Source organism: Pithys albifrons, chromosome 13 (assembly GCF_047495875.1).
Source record: "Pithys albifrons albifrons isolate INPA30051 chromosome 13, PitAlb_v1, whole genome shotgun sequence".
In the NCBI taxonomy this organism is placed as follows: Eukaryota; Metazoa; Chordata; class Aves; order Passeriformes; family Thamnophilidae; genus Pithys; species Pithys albifrons.
The window spans coordinates 21,689,449-21,711,485 of record NC_092470.1 but is presented as its reverse complement, the minus strand read 5'-3'; the positions used below and the strand labels follow the sequence as shown (position 1 = coordinate 21,711,485).

Genomic DNA, 22,037 nt, shown 5'->3' with positions numbered 1-22,037 from the left:
TTCCTGGCTAATTCTGGGATCATTAGAACACCTGAACGAGCCTGTGACTGATCCTCTGCTGCCTCAAGTGCTGCACCCTGTGGCTGCCACTGGACCCAGGCAGCTGAGTCTTTGGCAGTGCCAATTCACGTGGCCACAGCGTTCCACTCACCTCTCTAATCCCCAACCTGCCTCTGTCCCAGAGAGAGCAGAAGAATGAATCACAGCTGATTAATGTGCCTTATCCAGAAGAATCTCCCTGAATTAGCAAATGTTTTGTTTTATTTGTTTCTATAATGGACAGGAAAACATCCCTCAGTGCCTGGCAGCTACATCCACGACAGTGCCAGTGGGGCCAGGGTCCCGATGCCACTGAGCCCTGACAGGACACTCACATTTGGCTTCAAGTGATGTTAAAGTGTATGTGTGAGCCAGCCAAGCTCAGGCGCTGCCTCTGCCCGGCGGGCACTGCCCGGCCGGTGCCGAGATGTGCTCTGTCAGCAGCAGGTGCTTAATCTGTTTAAAAATAAATCCATCACTTTCCTGTGACTGATGGGAATCTGTTAGAGCAAATCCCACTGTAATGCAGAATCCAGCCGTGGCTGCCCAACTTCAGCACTTTCTCCCTGTTGGGTTCCAGGGAAGGGCTTTGGTTCCTCTGCCATGAGTCTGGGACAGCTCTGGGGCCCGCCCTTGTTGCCCGTGTTCATGCCCATTTACTGACACAGCCACAGGTAACACCCAGCAGGGATGAGAAGATTTGAGGCCTCTCCGTGCTCTGACATGGATGGCGTGGGTGACCTCAGAAAAATCTGTGTGACCTCAGAAAAGTCTGTGTGCCCTCCATCTCTCAGGTGAGGAAGACAGCCCCTCAGCCAGAAGCCAGGAGCAGTGCCAGAGCCCTCTCTGTGGGCTCAGGAGCAAGAGAGAGATGCTGGCACAAATTACCATGCTGTCATCCCTGGCGCTGAGATTCCCAGGGAATAGCTTAGCAGTTTAAAGGGCTGCTGAAACAATTTTGCATCACATGTTCACAGTCCTGGAGCTTTCCAGTTAAAAAATGTCAACAAAGAGGCCATTTCTGCAGCGTGGCTCCCACGGCCCCAGGGGTTGGGCACAGCCAGCCCCTTCCTGGCCCCTGCTGGCCGATTTGGAGTGAAGTGACAGATGGGCCTAAAGAGCTTGCAGGCTCCTCGTGCTGGTGAGGAGACCCCAGTTATATATCCCTGTGCCCTTCCAGCACTGGACATGGTTGGCATCTGGTGTGGTCAGCTCCAGTAGGACTCAAGGGATGGAAAGGAACATTCATGGTGGTGGTGGGTGCTGGTGGCACTTGCCCTGTCTGGCACAGTGAGGATACAGCCACCAAACCCAGTGGGTGCTCCGCACCCTGTCCCAGCTGCACCACCAGATTTTGTTTTGGCCCCAAGATGGGAGAGCACTTTGTGTGAGAGCACTGAGAGACCCATCCTGTGCTGAGGTCCTGTGCCACACCAGTGGGTCAGACACCCCCTGAGCCCCTAACACACCTTGGGTGCCATGCCCCCCACTCCTTCCCTGCCTTCCTGCTGACTCAGTGGGTGCTCTGCACTGGTCCCCCAGGCACCATCACTGTGTATTCAGAGGACTCTGATGGTGACTCTCCTGCTCCTGGAACCTCCACTGCTGATGTGTCCCCCACAGCGTCCCACTGTCCTGAGCAAAGTCCTTCGTGGCCACCTGGCTCTCCCATGCCAGCAGCCCTGTGCTCTCAGGTGCTGCTGCAGTCCCGGCTCCTGCTGCCTGCAGACCTGCTCAGGCTGTGCACAGGACAGATGCCCACGGGAACCACTTCCATGTTTGTTAAACACTTAAATGAAGAGCAAAGAAATCACAGCAATTAAAGTACTCAGAAACCCTGCAAACCTTTTCTCTGGACAAACTCTGTGTGCTGTGGCCAGCATGCCAAGGCTGGCCCTCCTGGTTCTTGGAGGCAAGAGGACTGATTCCCTCTGCTGCTGGAGCAGGAGGGTCCCTCACACTGCAAACACCTCCCCAGTGATCGATGTAATGCCACAGGCAGGAAACATACCTCCTTTTGCTCCAAAAATCAATCTTTCCATGTTTGCTTGAGCCTTGAAAGCTGTCAGTGATATTTCCATCACTCTCAGTATCTTCCAAAGGGAGTCTGAGCTGAACCAAAACTATTGGGAAGCAAAGTCCAGTTGCCGTGTCTGGCACCAATTCCATCACACCCTGTCCCTGGTGCCATGAGTGCTGCTGTCCTCAGGACAACAGGACCCCCTGGGCAGGGGGCACACTGGGAATGTCCCTGGAAACACCGGGGATGTCCCTGGGCACACAGTATCCACAGGTACACCACATCCCCTGGCACACTGCATCTCCAGGCACAGCCCTACGGCCATCCAGAGGGCTTGGCGGCTCCCAGGGCATCAGGCGGCTGCCACCCAGTACAGGAATTATTGGCAGTGCTGTCTTCCTAGCTATTATTTCATCCAGGATTCTGCAGCCTTCCACAAAGGGTCTCTCCTCGTGCCACTGCACTGTTTCATACACAACAGGTTGGGCACAGAGAGCACCTTCTGCACCATGCTGGGACCCATCTATCTTTCACCCCAAGTGGAGGCTGCAGCAATGAAACGGGGCGTGGGACCTCACAGATAAGGCTGGACAAATGGGACAAAGGGAGAGTCCTGGCCACAGAGGGAAGCTGGTTGTGCTGGTGGGAAAGCTCTGGAGCTACAAACCCATCTGCAGCTGGGCACAGCGGGCACACTCAGCTGAGGACAGGAGCTGGAGGGCAAGGGGTATGGGGGGCCATGGCAGCGGGTGGTCCTGTTCCTGCTCTGCCCCTCTCTGGCACCCGACAGGCCTTGTGCTGTGTCCCTTGAGGTACTAACGGGTGTGTGTCCTAGCAGTACCCAGGCCATCACCCTTCCCAATTCCAGCCCGTTGTTCCTGTTCCCATGGCAACCCATGACCTCACTGGGTTCCTGGGAGCTCTGCCAGCATTTTCAGCAGAAATAAAGCTGATGCCCAGGGTTGTCCTGCTGCCCTCCCTGTCTGTGGGGGCTCTGTCACGCTTGGGGCTCAGGTCAGGACCGGCTCCTCTGTCGCAGGGCTCACGTGCCACCTCGCAGGCACTGCAGGTGTCACACGTGCCCATCACAGTGGCGTCGGGCTGACCCAGAGCCCCTGGCTGCAGGGGGCCCCCCGGGATATGGGGAGCGCCAGGGCACTCCCTTCCCTGCACAGGCTCCAGCTGCAGCCAGTGCCCGTTTTTCCCAGTTTTACCCTGCTCAGCAGAGCACACAAGGCCAGGATGGAGGAGAAAGATCAAGTGTGAGACAAACAGAAATAAATGGTCTGTCTGCTCCGTCTGGTGCTGCCACTTGTCCCAAGGTCTTTTCTGGCCAAAGGGTCTCTTTTGTCCTGGATCCAGTGTCCCCAGGTCTCCTGTCTGGTCTGGGGTCCCTCCTGGCTTAGGGCTCCAGCTGTTCCTGGGGGGTGCCATGTGCCTGGGGGTCCCTCTTGGTCTGGGGATCCTGTGTCTCTGAGGGTCCCTCTTAGCTCGAGACTGTGTCTGTGTCTGGGGTTCCCTCTCAGCCCGGGACTCTGGTTGTGCCCTGGGGTCTCATCTGCTCTGGGCGTTCCTCTTGGGCCAGGACTGCGGCTGTGCCCGGAGCGCCTCTCTCGGCCCGGTGCTCCGGCTGTGGATGGGATTCCGTGCTGGCCCGGGGTGCCGCGTGCCTGGGCGCCCCTCTCGGTCCGGGCAGCCTGCATGCCCGGTTGTCCTGCGTGCCCGGGGTTCTCTCTCGGCCCGGGGATCCCTTGCGGTGCGGAGCGGAGTGGTGGCGGTGCTGACGGTGACGGTGCTGACGGTGACGGTGCTGGCGGCGGCCCCGGCATCCCGCGGCCCGGGGGCGGCCCCGGCGAGCGCAACGCGGCGCGACCACCCCCGCAGCCGGCGGCAGCGCGGGAGGCAGGGCAGGAGCAGGGAAGCAGGCAGGGAAGCAGGCAGGGAAGCAGGGCCGCTGCTCCGCTCGGCTCGGCGCGGCTCCGACCGGCGCTGCCGGTCGCCGGTGCCGCCGCCGTCAGTCGCCCCGCCCGTCCGCGGCTCCGCGCGGCGGGTTCGGGACGCGGCTCTCACCGGCACAGCCGGCACTCAGCGGGGCCAGGCCGCGGGATGATCGGCCCGCAGCTCCCCGGGGGCAGCGGGGGCCGCTGATGCTGCGGGGGCCGCGGGGTCTGCGGGGTCTGCGGGGGCGGCAGGGGCGGCACGGCGCGGCCCCGCCCGCGGCGGGGGCCATGTGAGCGCGGTGCCGGCAGGATGCAGAAGGGGATGCGGCTCAATGACGGGCACGTCGCCCACCTGGGGCTGCTGGCGAAGAAGGACGGGGCCCGGCGCGGGTACCTGAGCAAGCGGAGCGCCGACAACACGAAATGGCACACCAAGTGGTTCGCCCTGCTCCAGAACATGCTCTTCTACTTCGAGACCGACTCCAGCTCGCGACCCTCGGGGCTCTACCTTCTCGAGGGCTGCGTCTGCGACCGCGCACCCTCTCCCAAGCCCCCCCTCTCGGCCAAGGACTCCCTGGAGAAGCAGGTGGGCGATACGGGGGACCCCGCGGAGAGGAAGGGGGGATGCCCCGCGGTGGTCCAGGCCTCGCATCTCCGGGGCTCCTGGCGCCGGGATCCGCCCCACGCGTGACTGGGGCGGGGGGTGAGGATGAGGCCGGTCTGTGCTGGGGAGGGGCAATGCTCCCCGGGGCTGGAGTGCCAGGGCAGCGGCTGGGTTCCTTGTGGGGGTTTGGCCGGAGTACCTCCACACTCTTCCATGAGCCCCCAGCTCTTGGCTAATTAACTGCCGGTAATTAGCGCGGGGCTGCGGCGAGGGCCGCCCCCCGGCGGCCGCTCTTGGCGCTGCAGAGCCTCGCGCCCCTCGCGAGTCGCGGCTCGACCCTCGGCCCGGCGTGGACCCCGAGGCTTCCGTGGGGCAGCCCCAGCCGTGCTGCGGCTCAGCCAACGCGGCTTCGCTGTTTCCCACGCCCCGTGTGCCCCCCGTGGTTTGCCGGCGTCTGAGGGATAACTCCCCCCGGCCCCGCGATGGGAGCAGCCTGGCGATGGTGTGGTGCTCAGCGCGGAGCGCAGGGTCTTGTTTTTAGGCAGATTTCACCCTGTTCGTGCTTCCCACACGTGCGGTTTGTGCATCTATCCCTTCCCCGGGCAGGGGGAGAAGTGGAGTGGGGTCCCCCATGCCTCCCATGCCGGCGCTGGTTTGCAGTGCCCTTTGCCAGTGCTGATGTCTGCGGGTGATCAGCGCGAAAACACCAAAGCCTTTGCGAGGCGCTGGGAGAATCTGGATCCATCGGTCGGCCTCAGGGCTACGGGCACTCAGCCCCGGACGGGCCCAGGGTGCGTTTCTCCCGCGTGTGTCGGGCGCAGTACGTGTCCTGGAGCAGCGTGGTGTGGAAGCTGGCAGCCCCCGGTGCGTTTGTCCCGGGAGGTTTGCTGGAACTGGGATGTGCCGAATCAGCCAGGAGGGATGGGATGAAGCCAGACTGGGGGGCAGAAGGGCTGGCTTTCAGCTTGGAGGGCAAATCCCCATCCACTGGTTCCAAAACCACCTCCAGTCTCAGTGTGCACAGGAGCCAGCTGGTTTCACCCCCTGGCCGTGGTGTGTTGAGCGTGACCATGCACCCCGTGGGTGCCCCTGGCACATTGGCACCGGGAGCCCCTCACTGGGAGCAGACAGGGGGTCCTGGCACTTCCAGAGCAGGCTGGGGATGTGCGAGAGGCACGGTGTGTTTTGGGTCCAGCTCTGCAGGTCTTGCATAATTCCTGCCTGAGCAGGCTCTGGAGAGGCGGTGGGAGCACTGCCGGCAGACTGCGGAATGGGGCCCGTGGGCCCTCCCCGAGGCACCTGGGGCATGGGGCAGCCTGGTGGGAAATCAGCCCTCAATTCTGGCTCTTCCTGGCGCTTGGAAAGCCCTGCTATGAGAGCCAAGCACCACTGCTCCCTGGCATGTTCCCTTCCTCCTGGCTGGGAGCACGGGAACATTTCCCTGTACAGAGGAGAATACTGTGTGTTTTGCCCAGCTGAGGCTCCTGGGAGCCTGGTGTGTATGTCAGAGCAGCCCCAGAGAGTGGCATCTTGGGGGCTGTGGCTGCGAGGGGTCATGTTGCTGTGGTTGTCACTACTGTCCCTTCAGTCATGGATGTTGTGGGTTCCTTGTTCAGCTTCCATCAAGTTTGCCAGCCAGGTTGCAGTCAAGCTTCCTGGCCAGGTTGGAATCAAGCTTGGAATCAAGGCTTTGACTCCTCGTGTTTGGGATGGAGAGATTTTCCACCATGCAAACCCTATGGGGAGGATGTCACATCCCCTTTCCAGTTCAGAATGCACCTGGAGGGTTGATCCTTGCTCTGAGTGAGGGGCTGCTGTCACGGGGATCTCCTGCCATGCCAGGTATTTCCCCATCTGCTGATCCATGTGTGTGTGCTGTGGTTCAGCTCCTGGCTCGTAATTCTGTGTAATTCCTTAGGCCAAATGTAACTGGAGGTGCGGGAGCTCTGGATGTCCTCTGCTCTGCCAGCTAATTAATGGCCCAGAGATGAGATAAGTGGTGAATATTGATGGTGCAGATCTGCAGCCTGGCTGGGCTGGGAGGAGCGGGTGGTACACAGAAAGGGTCTGTGTTCCCCACACCATGGAAAGCCTTGGCTTCCCCCTCACCTGGTACCCAGCTGTGCCCAGCATCCCATGAAGGGAAGGTGCTGAGGAAATTTCTAACACTGCCTATGATCCACATTAATTTTTTTTGAGGGTATTTATTTTTCTGGGCAGTTCAGCTGGAGCTCTGAGGACAGTGTTCCCTGACGCAGAGGACTTACAGGTTTGGATTCCTTCCTTGCTCGAGTAAAGCCTGAAAGGTTCCCAAATCACCACAAAGGAGAAATTTTAAGAAGTGTGATTTTCAAACCCCCTCTTTTAAAGTGCACATATTTTGCTTTTGGTTTTTTTTTCCATGGAACGTGGTGAACTTTAGCATTGGCACATGTGAGAATAAGACAGCAAAGATATTTGGAAAATTGGAACGTTGAAGAGGGATTTGCCACCTCTGGAACTTTGTTTTCTGCTTTTGCTGTGTTTTTCCACAAATGAATTTTCCTTCCAACCAGTTGGATGTGGAAGATATTTTATTGCTGGGTGAGGCCAGGCTGTGGCCAGGGGAGGGGTCCATGTGGTTGACCTGTTGGCCCCTTGTCATGGAAGGCTGGGATGCAGCTGCTTGGGGTGGTGGTGCCAGTGGTGCTGGGGTGAGTTGGGGTGGTGGCCCCCCCCGTTGACCCTGCCATGGTGTCTGGGCTGTGCCAGCCCCCGGCCCTGCTGTCCCTGGCCCCCCAGAGTGACAATGTTGGGATGGGCTTTTGTGTGGCCACGTCTGCCCTCCATGTCAGTGTGTGCTCGGTGGGGGTGGGCAGGATGTGGGGTGCCCTTATGGGGAGGGTGCCCAGCCAAGGTGAGATCCTGGAGGAGGAGCCGAGCAGGTCCAAAACTGATCTGAACCTGACCTTGGGGAGCAGGAAGGCCGTGGTATCAGGTGAGGACTCTCCATCGTGTGTCAGCTGGGCAGCTGAAAACGCAGTTGGGTTTGCTCTTTGAATCCAGCCTGCCACTGGATTTGGAATCACAGAATCACTAAGGGTGGAAAAGCCCTCTGAGATTATCAAGTCCAGCCATTTCCCAAGCACTGCCAAGGCCACCACTAACCAGGTCTCCAAGTGCCACATCTCCACGGCTTTTGAACTCTTCTGGGACTGGGAACACCACGACTGCCTGTGTCCGTTTGCAGACCCGTATCCAGGTGCTGTGCATTGTTCCTAAGCAGGAGCCCTCAGGCAGAGCCATCGGGGTGCTGAGTCAGGCAGTGGCCCCCTTGGCTCAAGGCTCTGCAGCTCCTCAGTGCTGAGCTGTGTTCCCCCAGGCCAGGGCTGCTCCTGGGCACACACTGCCCATGGGTGGGGATTCCTGCACCATCTCCAGAGTGTGTTCCAGGGATGGGGCCATGGTTGTGTCTGTGCTGTTAGAGGTAGGAAGGACTCAAGGGAGTGTTTTGCACCACGATGCAAAGCTGAGAGGAGCAGGCAGTGAGTGGGTGCATGTGGCCATGGTTCCCATGGGGTGACAGAAGGCTTGTGGACACAATTCCCACTGGCACATCCAGGAGAGAGTTTGTCTCCCATCTCCCTGCAATGTGTTCAAACCCAGTCCTACTCGTTTTCCTGTACAGCCGAGGAGGGCATGGGAAAGCCATGGCTCTTCCCAGCACCAGCAGCACACAGAGCACTGAGAGCACCTTGGGAATCTGCAGTAGGCCCTGCCAGCCCAGCAGCTCCAGCTCTCCCAGAGCCAAGGCCCTGCTGATGGAGCCATTCCTGGCAATGGGAGAGCTCAGACAGCTCTCTGGGGGTGCATCAGCAGGGCCACAGGATCCAGCTGTGAGGATTCACCTGGGCACTCCCAAAAAGGGCTGTGGAGGGTGGCCAGGGGGGACAGATCCCATCTGTGGAGCAGGGCCTTGTAGGTACCCGTGGGCATCCCGAGCAGGGCAACTCTGAAGGTTTTCCAGACTTTAGGACTGACATCCCAGGCACTGGATCCCCAGATCCCAGCACTGGCCACAGGTGCATGAACATCAGCCACCTCAGGCAACGGGAACTTTTCTATGTGAATATAATTCCATGCAACCTGATTTTTTGGGATTATAGATCATAATTTGTGGACTTAAACCTGAACTATACATGAGCTCTGGGGGAATTTGGGGCTTTTAATTAATTGCTGTGGTGAGCGATGTCATGTGGGGATTTTGGAGTGAGGAGGGTTGCTCATGGTGTTAGTCCTGGCGTTGCCTGCATGCCCACCTGCCAGATCACTGGAAAAAAACAGGGAAATTTTGATGTATTTTAATTTTTTTACAAATATTTCTGCCCATGACTCCAGAGCCTACTCCACACAGGTGATACTTACCTCTAGCACCCATTTGTGAGCATCCTGACAGCCCATCCTGAAGCAAAGGAGGGAAACTGCAGCCTCTTGGAATTTTTTTCTTATTGTCAGCACAGAAATGAGCTGCTGGAGCATCCGACTCCAAAGTCCTATTTTCCCAAAGCGTGTGGTATGTAGGTCAGGGATGTTAAGAGTTGCCATGGCTGGCTGTGGATTTTTAGACTCATCCATCCAGAGAAGGAAAATTCTCCTCCTTTTGCCCTTTGTGTCAACTGGAATAACCATCAGCTTCACTAACAGGCGGCCGTGGATCTCCCCATTCTGGGAGGCTGGAGGGTAGGCGGCTCCAGAGGGATGACGGGGAACATTCCCATGGGGTGAAAGAATCCTGGGATGGCACAACAAAACAAGGAAAGGGTGACAGTCACTGCTTTGGTATTGCTGGGGGGGTTCCCTCGTGGTCCCCCACTCTCACATGTGCAGTCACCAGTGTGGGGGTGCAAGGAGAGCAGCCTCTGGAATGACGTCCTTAGGGGTCTGGCAAGTTGTTCAGGCAGAAGAATGCCCTGCTCCAAATTTAAAAGAATTATGGGAATAGGTTGGTTGTCTCTTTTGGAAATCATGCATCATTTTAAAGCTTATTTGGATTTATTTCTGAGTCTTTCTGCACATCAGGAGCCTTGATAATAACCCCTCACTGCAGCAGGCAGGGCCTAGGGGGAGCTGTGTGGTGGTCCTGGGGCTGTGGGTGGCCAGGTGATGGTTGCCCGAGGGGGTTCTGGGCCTCCGGGTGCCCCTGGACATGCTTTAATGTTTCTCTTGGTGACCTGGAACTCTCCTATATCATTATTCTGGGCAGAATTGCTGTATCTGGGCAGAATTGCTGGTTCAGTGCTGGTCCTGTCCGTGGGGTTGGTCCAGTAATTTGCAGGTCCAGTCTGCATTAGTCCCATCTGTGGGTCTGTTTCTGTGCTGGTCCTGTCCATGGCTCTAGTCCTGGTCCTCAGTCCCTGACCCAGTGGGTGCAGCAGGAAGCTCTCCTGGGCTGCTGGGTACGATGTGTCACTGTGATAGTAGAGAGGGATCATCAGTTAGGCGTAGATAAAAGCTGGTGGGAGTTTTATTATTCAAATATAAAATAACTTCCTCCTTTCCAGCACACTGCACTTCCTGGTAATTGTGTGGGGATAAACTGGAGCAGCACGAGCAGTGTGTGCTGGAGGGAGCCAGCTTTGGATCTCACAAGGAGCAGGAGTGGGGACTCAGGGGTCCTGGCTGCAGCCCCACGGGGCTGGGAGGCCTCCAGCCCCCATTGTCTGGCTCTGCTGCCAACAGCACTGAAACTGCCACTGGTAAAACCTGCCTGAGTTTTTGGGTTTAAATTGGATGAACCAGGAACTGCCTGACAAAACCTTCCAAAGCTGGAGTGTCGGGGGGTGCCACAAGTGGGCAAAGAGGGCAGCGGGGCAGAGTGGGCACCTGTTCAGGGTCAGTGCCCCAGATCCTGGTCCTGATCCCTGCCCTGGGCTCTGCACCCCTTATTTTAACCTTTGACAGGCCCCGTATCTGGTGGTTTCCCAGGGCTCTGGAGAAGGTCAGTCTGCTCTGATCTGGTGAGGTGCTTGGTCCTGCTCATGGGTGCAGGACTCTCAGTGGATGCACTTGCCCATGGGAGCAGAAATAGGTGCTGTGTCATCCCCAAGGGACCCCAGGAGCTCACATGGATGCTGCATCATCCACATGGGACCTTCAGCCCCTGGGAAGAGCAGCCTGGGGCTCACCATCCCATCCCCTCTTGCCAGGCAGGGACCAGTTCAGGGCACCCCTGGGGGCATCTCCCTGTGTTTCTGGTCCCGTGGGGACTTGTCTGAGCACCAGCTGTTGGTGTTGGTGGATCATGCACACTGTGGTGTTGGAGTCGTTTGAACCCACAGCACCAGAAGCTGCCAAGGGCTTTGGGTGGCGAAGGGGCTCCCCCACACCTCGTTGGTGTTTAAGGGGGGCGTTTCCAGCTTTGCCAATCTGACGGGCTCTTCTCGATGCAGTTACAAGTGAAGGGATGTGAGATGGGTGTAAAACCAAGGCACAGAATCACACTGTGCAGAGACCATGAATTTCTGGTTAATTTCCCCTCAATTGCGAGTAAAAGACTTTAGGGGTAGGAGGGAGAGAAAAGGGGATGAGGAGCAAAGGGCTGGGTAGCTGGTGCAGCTCCAGAGGTGTCCCCCAGGCAGACACGGAGCTCTGGGCAACCTGAGCACAGCAGGCTGAGGAAGGAGTGAGTGATGGATGATGGTGTATTACCTTGGGGTGGGTGATGGATGATGGTATTTTACCATGGGAATGGCTCCATAAGGAGAAAGCTTGTCCATGGGATCAGCAATAAAAGAGCTTTCCCCTAAAGGACCCTGGGCAGAAGTGAAGGAGCTGCATCTTCAATGGATCCCTGCAACAACCAGTGTCCTGGCCCTCCTCTCCTCTGCAGGACCCAGGGGTGTTGGATGAGCTCTGAGGGTGCTTCTCAGACTGTTATCCCAAGACACGAGCCCTAGGTGGGCAGCTGGGGGCTGCTGAGTCTGTGCTGCCTGTGCTGGCATCACCTGGGAGCAGCGACAGTCTGTGCCCTGGCTCCCCCCAGGGCTCCCCAGCATCCTGGGTTCACCCAGAGCCTCCTGCACCCCTCTGGTGGCCCTTCTCCCCAGCACCCCTGGGCCTGATCAGGTATGGGAAAAGAAGAGCATTGTGGTGCCCATCAATGTTTTCATGGCACCTGAGGGTCTGTGCCTGCAGACAGCAGCTGCCCATGCCCTGGGGGGCAAGGGGAGATGCCAGTGCTACACCTTGGGCTTGCAGTGGTTTTTCAACAAGATACCTGTGAATTCAGTCCCTCATTAAACCCAACAGAGGAGCAGATGATGTCAGGATGAGCTCGTTCCAGTGGGCTTGGTTTAGCCCAGTTATTCCGGGCAGGATCCGGCACTGCAGCGTGGTACCTGTTTCCTTGGAGACTGCAGGGAAGCAGAGGAGCGGCACAAACCCGGCGGCGGCACCACACACGATTAGCACAAACACTGCAAATGTCAAGGGAGGCTAAAAATAGCCCTGCACCGTGGCCACCTCCCCCCGGAGCCCCCGGTCCGGGTGTGACACGAGGGCCCGGGCTCTGCTCCACGTCACCTCGGGGTGGCAGCGCTTCGGCTGTGCCCGAGGGCCACATTCCCCGCACTGGCACAGACACAGGCAGGGATCGTGGGATCAGGAATCATTACAGTTGGAAAAGACCTCCAAGAACAGCGAGTCTGACCATCAACCAAGGGATGCAGGCAGGGATGCAGGCAAGGATTGTAAAATCATGGAATCATTAAGAAAAAGATTGGAAAAGAAATCTAAGACCATCTCATCCAACCATTAACATATGGATGCAGACAGGAATCATGGAATCATCAACGTAAGAGACCTCTAAGATCATAAAGTCCAACCATTGACCTATGGATGCAGGCAGGGATCATAAGGTTATAAAATCATTGACTGGGAAAGCTCTCTAAGATTATTGAGTCCAGGGGTTAACCCATGGATGTAGGCAGGGATGCAGGTCCAGCTCAGCATCCTCGCTGCTCTGCCCCATTCCACAGGTGAGGGTGTCCCCAGGGCAGTTGCTGTAGGCTCAGGACTGAAGTCCCCTTCACATGGGTGGGTTTGGTGGCTTTAGGTTTCTTTGGGTCTTTGCCCTGTGGGATTTGCCCTTGGAGCATTTCCCAGCCCTGTCCTCGCCAGGGGCATGGCTGTGCTGGGGGCAGCATGTCTTGGCTGTGCTCCTGGTGTTTCCAAATGTGTTTTTCTGATGAACCAGCCTGTGGTGGGCCATGAAGTGCTTTCTGCTGGCTCTGTGTGCAGCGTGACTGTAACCCCTGTGCCTGCCCCCCAGCACTACTTCACCGTTAACTTCAACCATGAGAACCAGAAGACCCTGGAGCTGAGGACCGAAGATGCCAAGGACTGCGACGAGTGGGTGGCAGCCATAGCTCATGCCAGGTATGTCCCTGTGCCTGTGTGCTGAGGGTGAGTGGGCTGAGGGTGAAGCTGTGCTGAGGGGGCTGTGGGCAGGATGCCACTGAGCTGAGTGCTGCCAGTGGGCACAACAGAACCCTTTTTGCCCCCTAGCCCCATGTTGGGCACCCTCATGAGGAGCAGGGGGCTGTGTTCAGCTGTCCCCCACCCCAGTCCCATGCCACTGGTGCTGCCTGTACTAGCCTGGTGCTGGCAGGATGCCCAGTTCTCCCCCGGGTTCAAAGCCCAGCTGGAAGGGATTCACTTGGAACAGCAAACTGGCCAGGAAGGGGTTTTGTCAGGCTCCTGTCTGTGTGCCTTGGGAGGGCTGGCACAGGCCAGCTGTCATGAAGAGGGGTCAGGTGCCAGCACGGCACAGGTGCCTCTCTGGGGAAGGAGGTTTCCAGGCTGGCAGCGAGGTGTGGGATGAGGTGGGAGCTGTGAGCAGGGAATGGGAGAAACACTATCTTTGCAGTCCCTGATTAGACCAGGACTCTGTAGGAACTTGTGTCACATGTCCTTCTCCATAAACTTTTGGGATGTGGTGGGTGACAGAGGTTTAGCCATGGATGTTTGGGGGTTTTTTGTTTCTTACAATTGCACTGGCTTTGTGTTGTCCTTTCTGTTTGCCCCCCGTGGGGAACCTGTTTCCTCCCCAGACTGGTCCTGTCTGAGCAGCAGCATGCCCAGCTGCAGGAACTGCCCCCTGGTTCATTCCCTCTGTGGTTCTCTGATCCAGAGGGGACAGAGCAGCACGTGGGCAGCTGGGAAAGAGGAGCCCTTGTCCAAATGCAGTGCCTGAGGCTGCAGTCCCGCGCTGGGGCTGCAGTGGCTGGAGGTCCCTGGACTGGGCACTCATGGCCGTGTCTGCTGCAGCTACAGGAACCTGGCGATGGAGCACGAGGCACTGATGCAGAAGTACCTCCATCTCCTGCAGATTGTGGAGACAGAGAAGACTGTTGCCAAGCAACTCCGGCAGCAGATCGAGGATGGCGAGATCGAGATCGAGCGCCTCAAGGCCGAGGTGAAGTGGCCGGTGCTGCCCTGTGGCTGCAGGGGTGGCCTGTGGGTGGGCAGGTGCCATCCCTGTGTGGGCAGGGACCGGGGGTGTCATGGCTGGTGTGGTTCTGCTTCTTTTGATGACACCAGGCTGGCCCTTCTCCTGCAAAGAGAAGAAAGGGCATCACCTCCCTTGGGGTTTTTCCTTGCAGCAGTGGTGCAGAAAGTGGTTGTGGCTGTGCTGCACTGGCATGGTGGGGGCTCAGGGTGCTCCCTGGAGCCAGGACAACTGCTGTGGAAGGGAAGGATTCATCCCAGCAAGGAGCACTGGGGAGTGGGCTGGGGAGCTGGTCCTTGCCTCCTGTGAGAGGGGAACACAGCCACTATATCTCAGACTCATGGAGTGGTTTGGGGTGGACTGGACCTCAAAGCTCATCTCATTCTCTGCCATGTTCAGGAACATCTTCCACTAGACCAGGTGTCTCCAAGCCCTATTCAGCCTGGTTTTGAACACTTCCAGGGATGGGACAGCCACAGATTCTCTGGACAACCTATGCCAGGGCCTCATCACCTTTATCAGGAAGACTTCTTCCCGATATGCCATCTATCCCTGCCCTCTGGCACTGGGAAGCCATTCCCCCTTGTCTTGTCTCTCCAGGCCCTTGTCCAAAGTCCCTTTCCAGCTCTCTTGGAGCCCCTTTAGGCACTCAGGTCTCAGGAAGGGGCTCTCAGGTGTCCCTGGAGCCTTCTCTTCCCCAGGTGAGCCCCCCCAGCTCTCCCAGCCTGGCTCCAGAGCAGAGGGACTCCAGCCCTGGAGCATCTCCATGGCCTCGTCTGGACTCGCTCCAGCACCTCCACATCCTTCTGATGCTGGAGCTCCTGGAGGTGGAGACAGCTCTGCAGGTGAGGTCTCACCTGAGCAGGGCAGAGGGGGACTCATTCTCTCTGGTACCCAGGGGGTCGCTGTGCACAGTGCTGTGAACACCCAGACACTGCACTCAGCAATCTCGTAGGATCAGCCCATGGAGCTGCTGCCCTCAGTGTGTCCTGGCAGCTCTGGCAGCAGTTCCCTCCCGGTGTGGGGGGTGGGAAGGGTGACACGAGGCCAGGTACAGCAGACAGCAACAAGGTGCACAGATGACTCAGCAGTCGGTGCCGAGGGACGTGTGTGTCTCTCAGGCACCCGGAGGAGGAGGCCTGGCTGCAGGGCATGGCTGGCAGAAGGGGCACATTCAGCACTGTGGGGATGCTCTGTGGCATGGGTGCTGCCTGGTGCTGCGGGTGATGCTTGGTGGCAGAGGGGATGCCTGGTACTGGGGGTATCCCCCTGCTCCCTGGCATCCCTGTGCTCCTGCACCCTGCCCTGCAGGGCTGTGGTCCCTCAGTACCCTCTCACTGGGCTCTGGCTGAGGTGAGTTCTGGTTCAGGTGCAGGCAGAGCGGTGAGTGGGCAGCGGGGTGGGAGCACCCAGAGCCAGTGTTGCCACCAGCCCCCTCCTTGTGCCTGGCAGGGGGTGGGCAGTGGCATCGGAGTGGAGGCAGCTGGGTGCAGGTCAGCCTGGCTGAGACCTCAAGCCTAAATGAGTCAGAACCTCAAAATTTCCCCAGGGGAGGCATCTGGAGAGGCAGTGAGGGCAGGGGAGGGTTTGGCCTGTCCTTTTGCTGGGCTTTTCCTTACATTTGGAAATTTTGGGTTAAAAAGAGCAGATCAATAGCAATCTCTGACCATGTGTTGGGGTGCACTGAAGGTTTTTTGGTCTTGTGGGGATGGAAAGCCACAAGTCTTTCCCAGGATTGCTGAATTTGTGCTCTCCAGCAGAACAAGATCAGCCCCAAAACTCCCCTGGGTGGGTCTGGGCTCCCCCCTCAGTGGGGTTTCTCCTGAGACCCCTGTCCTGCACTGGCTGGGAGCTCCCCAGGCCTGGTCCAACCTCCAGGCTGGAGTGACCCTTCTCCCCTGAGGGGCAGAGGCAGCAGAATGAGCATCCCCCTGAGCTTGTGTCCAGGGAGCTGGGAGATGTTTGGAACCCTGCAATTAGCTGAGGGTTGGCCCAGAGCTGCTGGCAGGGCCACAGTGTCCTGTCCCCAGGCTCAGGCACACCAGTTTCACTTTGGGTGCTTTCACTCTTCCCCGTGCTTTGAAGCAGGGATCAAATCATCATCTTCTACTTTAATGTGCAAATTTTGCTCACTCAATTAAAAAAACAAAACAAAATAAAACTGTGGCACTGGCGAACCCTTTCCGTGGGTCCTGCTGCCCAATGGGAATGGCTTTGATGCCCACAAGCCCTTAAGTGCAGGGGGTGTGCAAGTGGTCTTGGGGACTCAGGGTTCTCCAGAAGAGCACACAGAGAGGAAAAAGCTCTAAAATCTCTACAATCTGATACCATATAGTGAAATGGGCTGAAATGGATGGAGCTGCGTAGGGGCTGGATCAGTGACCCTGACACCATGGCCACCACCTCCAGCTTGTTCCTGCTTTTTCCAAACAGTCCAGACAGCAAAACCCCCATTTGTTCCTCCTTTCTCTCCAAAATGGGTCTTATTCCCCCCAGGAAAGTAATCTTCCCAGGCTGTTTTCTTACTTCTGTTCTTTTCTATAAATTCAAAATTCCAGTCACATTTTCCCAATTTCCCACGTTCTGGATGGCACATGTGCTGCTTTCTTGCCTTCTCCTGTCACTTCCCAAGTAGTTTTGGCCGTGGGGACCTGGCCACGAGATGAGCAGAGGAGGGAGAGAAGGTGCAGGGAGAAGCGGTGACTGCAGCGCCGGGAGCTGGCGGCTCCATCCCACGGCCGGGGCGCTGCTCCCTCCTGCACACTTTGGGGTGCCAAGGCTTCAGACTGCTCTGGCATTTTCTCTCCAAGTTGTGCTTATTGACTTGCTGTGCACTCTGTCTCAGGAAACAGGGAGGGGGTTTGTGTTGGGCACCCAGCAGGATTTCCAGGTGATGTGTTTGGGGTGCTGGAGGTGCTAAGTCAGGGGTGCCCTGATAGCTCTGCCAGGTTTCTTCAGCTGCTTCATCCACTGATCGAGTCCCCATCCCTGGAGGGATTTAAAAGCTGTGAGAATGTGGCACTTGGGGACGTGAGTTAGAGGTGGCCTGGCAGTGCTGGGGGCATGGCTGGAACTGGTGAACTCAGAGCTTTTCCAACTTAATGGATTCTGTGATTCTGTGAGTTTGGGATTCCCATTAAGGCAGAACCAGCACGGTGTATCCCTGTGTCTGTCTCTGAGGCAGAGGCTCACGCTGATTCCCAGCACGGTGGGGGATGTCCTTGGCCCCCAGGCCGTGCCAGGGCAGCTGCTCACCCCTGTGCCCACAGATCGCCTCCCTGCTCAAGGACCACGAGCGCATCCAGGCCAACCAGACCAGCGCGCCCAGCGACGATGACAGTGACATCAAGAAGATCAAGAAGGTGTGTAGTGGAGAGGGTTGGCCCTCAGGGTGTCCAAGCAGGCACAGCAGACGTGCTCCCTGGGGGGCTGGCAGAGGTGTCTGAGCAGGTGCCTCTGCTGGCAGGGTTTTTTAGGGGTAAAATGTGCTCTGTCCAACTGGGAACCCATCTGTTGTTGGGTCACTCCTGGTGTTCTCTGGATGTACGAGGCATCTCTCCCTGTGCACCACCTCTGATATCTCCTCCTGTGGTGATGGTCACAGCTTTTATTTTGGCCAAGGCAAAACCATCACCCCAACAGCTTTCCCACAGGGAGCAAGAGACGGGGCCCAGGCACCCACTGTCCCGTGCAGGGGATGAGGGGTTGAACCCTGTGCTTGAGGCAAGGCAGCAGCTGCACGTGGGGCTGGAGTGCTGGGCATGGAGTGGGATGTGCTGCAGGTGCCCAGTAACATAAAGAAGAGGCAGAAAACTTTCTGGATGGTCTTAATGCATCTCTGCATGTTTGGGTGCCCAGGCACGTGCTGGCTCTGGCGGGGTTTGGTGCCCTAGTTCACTGAGCAACTGGGGGTGCTGGGTAGGGCTGAGCCCTGGCAGGACAGTGGCTGGTATTGTGGCTGTGCCTGTAAGGTCAGGAATTAAATGGGATCTTTGCTTCTTGTAGGAGTCCTCCATGCATCTCTGGAAAAGGGGACATTGCATTAGGAAAGGGTGTTTTTGATGATGGAGTCATGGAGTAGTTTCAGTGGAAGGGAACATTAATGCTCATTGAGTTCCACCCTCTGCTGTGATCAGGGACACCTTTCACTATCCCAGGTGGCTCCAAGCCCTGTCCACCCTGGCCTTGGACTCTTCCAGGAATGGGTCAACCACAGCTTCTCTGGGCAATCTTTGCCAGGGATTTAAGAATTATTGTTGGATTCACAGCCTGGAGGGCTCAGAGCACCACCAGGAAGAGGCACCAGCACACACACCTCAGCACAGACCCAGGGAACCTCCTGGACACCCTGTGCCAGGTGGGGGGGCCCCACCTGGGCCCCCAGCCCCCTCCCTAGCTCCCAGCCCTGCTTCCCTCAGGTGCAGAGCTTCCTGCGGGGCTGGCTGTGCCGGAGGAAGTGGAAGACCATTATCCAGGACTACATCAGGTCCCCCCACGCAGACAGCATGCGCAAGAGGAACCAGGTGGTGTTCAGCATGCTGGAGGCTGAGGCCGAGTATGTCCAGCAGCTCCACATCCTGGTCAACAACTTCCTGCGGCCGTTGCGGATGGCGGCCAGCTCCAAGAAGCCACCCATCACGCACGACGACGTCAGCAGCATTTTCCTCAACAGGTGAGCTCCGTCCTGTGCTCTGGGAGCTCTGCATCATTGCAGCAGCTCCAGGCACCCACTTCCCACCCTGGGCACTGGGGCACTCCTGCCAAGTGGTCCAAGGAGCTTGTAGCTCTGTCTTCCCTGTGGCCCCAGGGACCCTCTGCACCCTGTTGTGCAGCCCCCTGCAGCCAGTCTGGGGGCTGCCCTGCTCCCCCTGGGCTGGGGATTTTGTCTAAACCCTCATTATTTGCTGCTTGTTCATCTGTCTGTTCCTGGTTTGGCTCAGTCCTGTCTCGGTTCCTCTTTCAGTGAAACGATCATGTTTCTGCACCAAATCTTTTACCAAGGCCTGAAGGCACGGATCTCCAGCTGGCCCACGCTGGTGCTGGGTGAGTGCCACTGCCTCCTCCTCCTCTTCCTCCTCCTGCAACAAAACAGGCGTTGGCCAACCAGCAGTAAAACACATTGCACAGCGTGTTGTTGCTTGGCCATATTGGTCACAGAGTTAAAAACCCCAGAGGACCCCAATTCCTGCATTCCTGGTTGTGCTAGGTGGTGGGATGGAGGGCTGCACCCTGCACAGGGAGGCTGGTGCTGGAGAGCACCTCTGTGTCCCATTAGACCCTCTTTAAACCCAAATGGGGCAGAGTTGGGGGTGCCATAAGGCGTGGGAAACCTGGAGGGTGCTCTGGGTGTGATCTCAGGGTATGGAGGGCTGTGCTGGGACCCAGGCATGGGCTGAGGATCCCACTTCCCTCCCCCTGCTCTGCTCACAGCTGACCTGTTCGACATCCTGCTGCCTATGCTGAACATCTACCAGGAGTTTGTGCGGAACCACCAGTACAGCCTGCAGATCCTGGCCCACTGCAAGCAGAACCGGGACTTTGACAAGCTGCTCAAGCACTATGAGGCCAAGCCTGACTGTGAGGAGAGGACCCTGGAGACTTTCCTCACCTACCCCATGTTCCAGGTGACTGCTGGCACTGGGATCCCCACCAGAGGTGCCCAGAGGAGTGCGATGAACAGTGCAAACTCCATCCCCACGGGTGGCATTGCATGGTGGGAAGGCAAAGCCTGGATGAAGATGTCCTGGCGATGGACCTTGGTGGTCTCACATTTCTCCCGAGCCATCACTGGGCTTGTTGGTGCTGTGGAAGGATTCAGGAAGGATTCAACTTGTCCCTGGTTGCCCCACACCTCTGGGACAGGGACAGGGGAGAGCAGGGTCCTGGGCATAGCCCCTTGCCATTTCCTTCTTCATTCAGCTTTGGCTTAAGAAGCTTTGAAACTTTAACCTCCCAGATCAGAGTGTCCCCAGCCATGGTGTCCTCAGTGGCACTGGGAGCAGTCCAGGGTGGGTACCTGCAGCCCCCAGGGCCCTCTGCTGACCCCTGGCCCTGTTCCCCTGTGCTACAGATCCCCAGGTACATCCTGACACTGCACGAGCTGCTGGCCCACACCCCTCATGAGCATGTGGAGAGGAACAGCCTGGATTATGCCAAGTCCAAGCTGGAAGAGCTGTCCAGGTGAGAGCTGCTGCTGCCATTCCCTGCCCTCCTGCCTGATCCATCCCTGGGGAAAGTGGAATGGGTCCTATCTGCTTCTAGACAGGGGCTGCATTTTCCAGGGCTCCTGGATGATGAAATGCGGGTTTGGAGGCTGGGATGTTTCCAAGGGTCTAGTTCTGTCCTCTGCCCAGGACTGGTGGTGCCACTTGGTGGGAAGGAGCCAAGCACCTCTAGGATCTCCACACAAGCACTTGGGAGTTGGCTGTAATTCCCCATTTTTGATCCTCTCCCTCCTCAGCCCACAGACCAGTGTGTTCTGGGTGTTGGTGCCAAACCCACCAGCTCTCTTCAACTCCAGTAAACAGTTTCCATCCCTTTTCCTGCTCTTCAAGGAGCAGGGATATTGGAGTGGGCTGGTGATGGGGCCGGGGCATGGTCTGTCTGCCTGAACTCTGAGTTTTGTGATTTCCAAACACTCCAGTTTCGATATTTATGAGCCTGGAGGCACAATCTGGATGGATGTGCAGGTCACCTCTGGAGCTCCTGGCTCTGTCTGGGTGGATAATTGGTTTTGGTCTTACCTGGGGCAGCCCCACCAAGTGACACTTACTTGTGTCCAAAGGAATCTGCTGGGAAACCTCTGCAGATCCTGCCCCAGCTCCAATTTTCCCTTCTTCCTCCTTCAGGATAATGCATGATGAAGTGAGCGAGACTGAAAATATTCGGAAAAACCTGGCGATAGAGAGGATGATCATCGAGGGGTGTGAGATCCTGTTGGACACCAGCCAGACCTTCGTCAGACAAGGTCTGTGTCGGCACCAGTGTCCCTCCCCTCTGCAGTTAACAGGAGCCTCGTGTCCCCATCCCTCTGTGTGCTCTTGTGGGCTGTGAAATTTAAAAATATATCTCAGTTCTGAGTTTCCTCTGCTCTGAAGTGCCTCACTTTCAGGCAGTTTTGTCACTCTCAGGCAGTTTTGGTACTGCATTTTTCTGCTCATGAGGCAGAAGGTGCATTTTGGCTGTTCCTGATTCCCCTGGCAGGGAAGCAGTGGGACCACCCTAAGCTCTTGGGCCCTGTGGAACACCCTGTAATGCAGATGCAGGCTGGGCTGGAGACCACAGCTGGTGCCCACAGCTGCTGGGGCCCATAACCTGGGGGGCTGCTCCCAGCCCTGGCACCTGGGGACACACTCGGGGATGTCACAGTCCTGGGCTGTGCCCCACAGCGCTGCCAGGGCTGATGGCACCTCCCCTCTGCAGGGTCCCTCATCCAGGTGCCCATGTCGGAGAAGGGGAAGATCACGCGGGGCCGGCTGGGCTCCCTGTCCCTCCGGAAGGAGGGCGAGCGCCAGTGCTTCCTCTTCTCCAAGCACCTCATCATCTGCACGCGCGGGTCTGGCGGAAAGCTGCACCTCACCAAGGTGAGGGGGCTGAGGGAACCCGGGGGGAGGCTGGTGCTGCTGCTGCTCCCTGGCCATGGGCAGAGGGTGGCCCAGCTGCAGGCTCTTGGTAGCTCTGGCGTCCAGGGACCACCTTGCCCTCCCCTGGCACAGCCCTGGGTATGCCGGGCTGGGAACGGGAGGGCACCCAAACTTATTTCACATGGTCCTTGTCGGAACTGAGTCACAGGAGAGCTGAGAAACTACAAGATCCTGATGAAAGAATTTACCCTGATCTATAGCAGAAACTGTAACAATCTACTCTGGGAGAAAGTGGAATGGCAGCCCAGGCTGTCCGTAGTGCTCCTGACTCATCTGGCTGCTCCCAGGGCTCATGTGTTTATTT

The 22,037-nt window shown here is 57.6% G+C and overlaps 1 protein-coding gene across 4 annotated transcripts in view; it reads left to right on the top strand.

Moving 5' to 3' along the window:
* Positions 1 to 3,839: 3,839 nt before the first annotated feature.
* Positions 3,840 to 22,037, top strand: part of RASGRF1 (Ras protein specific guanine nucleotide releasing factor 1) — a 32,575-nt gene continuing 14,377 nt past the window's right edge. For all 4 annotated transcript variants that reach the window (XR_011698954.1, XM_071568654.1, XM_071568653.1 and 1 more), the window contains exons 1-10: positions 3,840 to 4,585; positions 12,912 to 13,018; positions 13,910 to 14,057; positions 17,360 to 17,452; positions 18,509 to 18,762; positions 19,054 to 19,133; positions 19,521 to 19,714; positions 20,161 to 20,270; positions 20,939 to 21,057; positions 21,513 to 21,673. Coding sequence is in view for 3 of the 4 variants with exons in the window: in XM_071568654.1 (XP_071424755.1) it covers positions 4,310 to 4,585; positions 12,912 to 13,018; positions 13,910 to 14,057; positions 17,360 to 17,452; positions 18,509 to 18,762; positions 19,054 to 19,133; positions 19,521 to 19,714; positions 20,161 to 20,270; positions 20,939 to 21,057; positions 21,513 to 21,673 (1,542 nt within the window). In the remaining variant the exon portion in view is untranslated. The remainder of the gene's footprint in view (positions 4,586 to 12,911; positions 13,019 to 13,909; positions 14,058 to 17,359; positions 17,453 to 18,508; positions 18,763 to 19,053; positions 19,134 to 19,520; positions 19,715 to 20,160; positions 20,271 to 20,938; positions 21,058 to 21,512; positions 21,674 to 22,037) is intronic.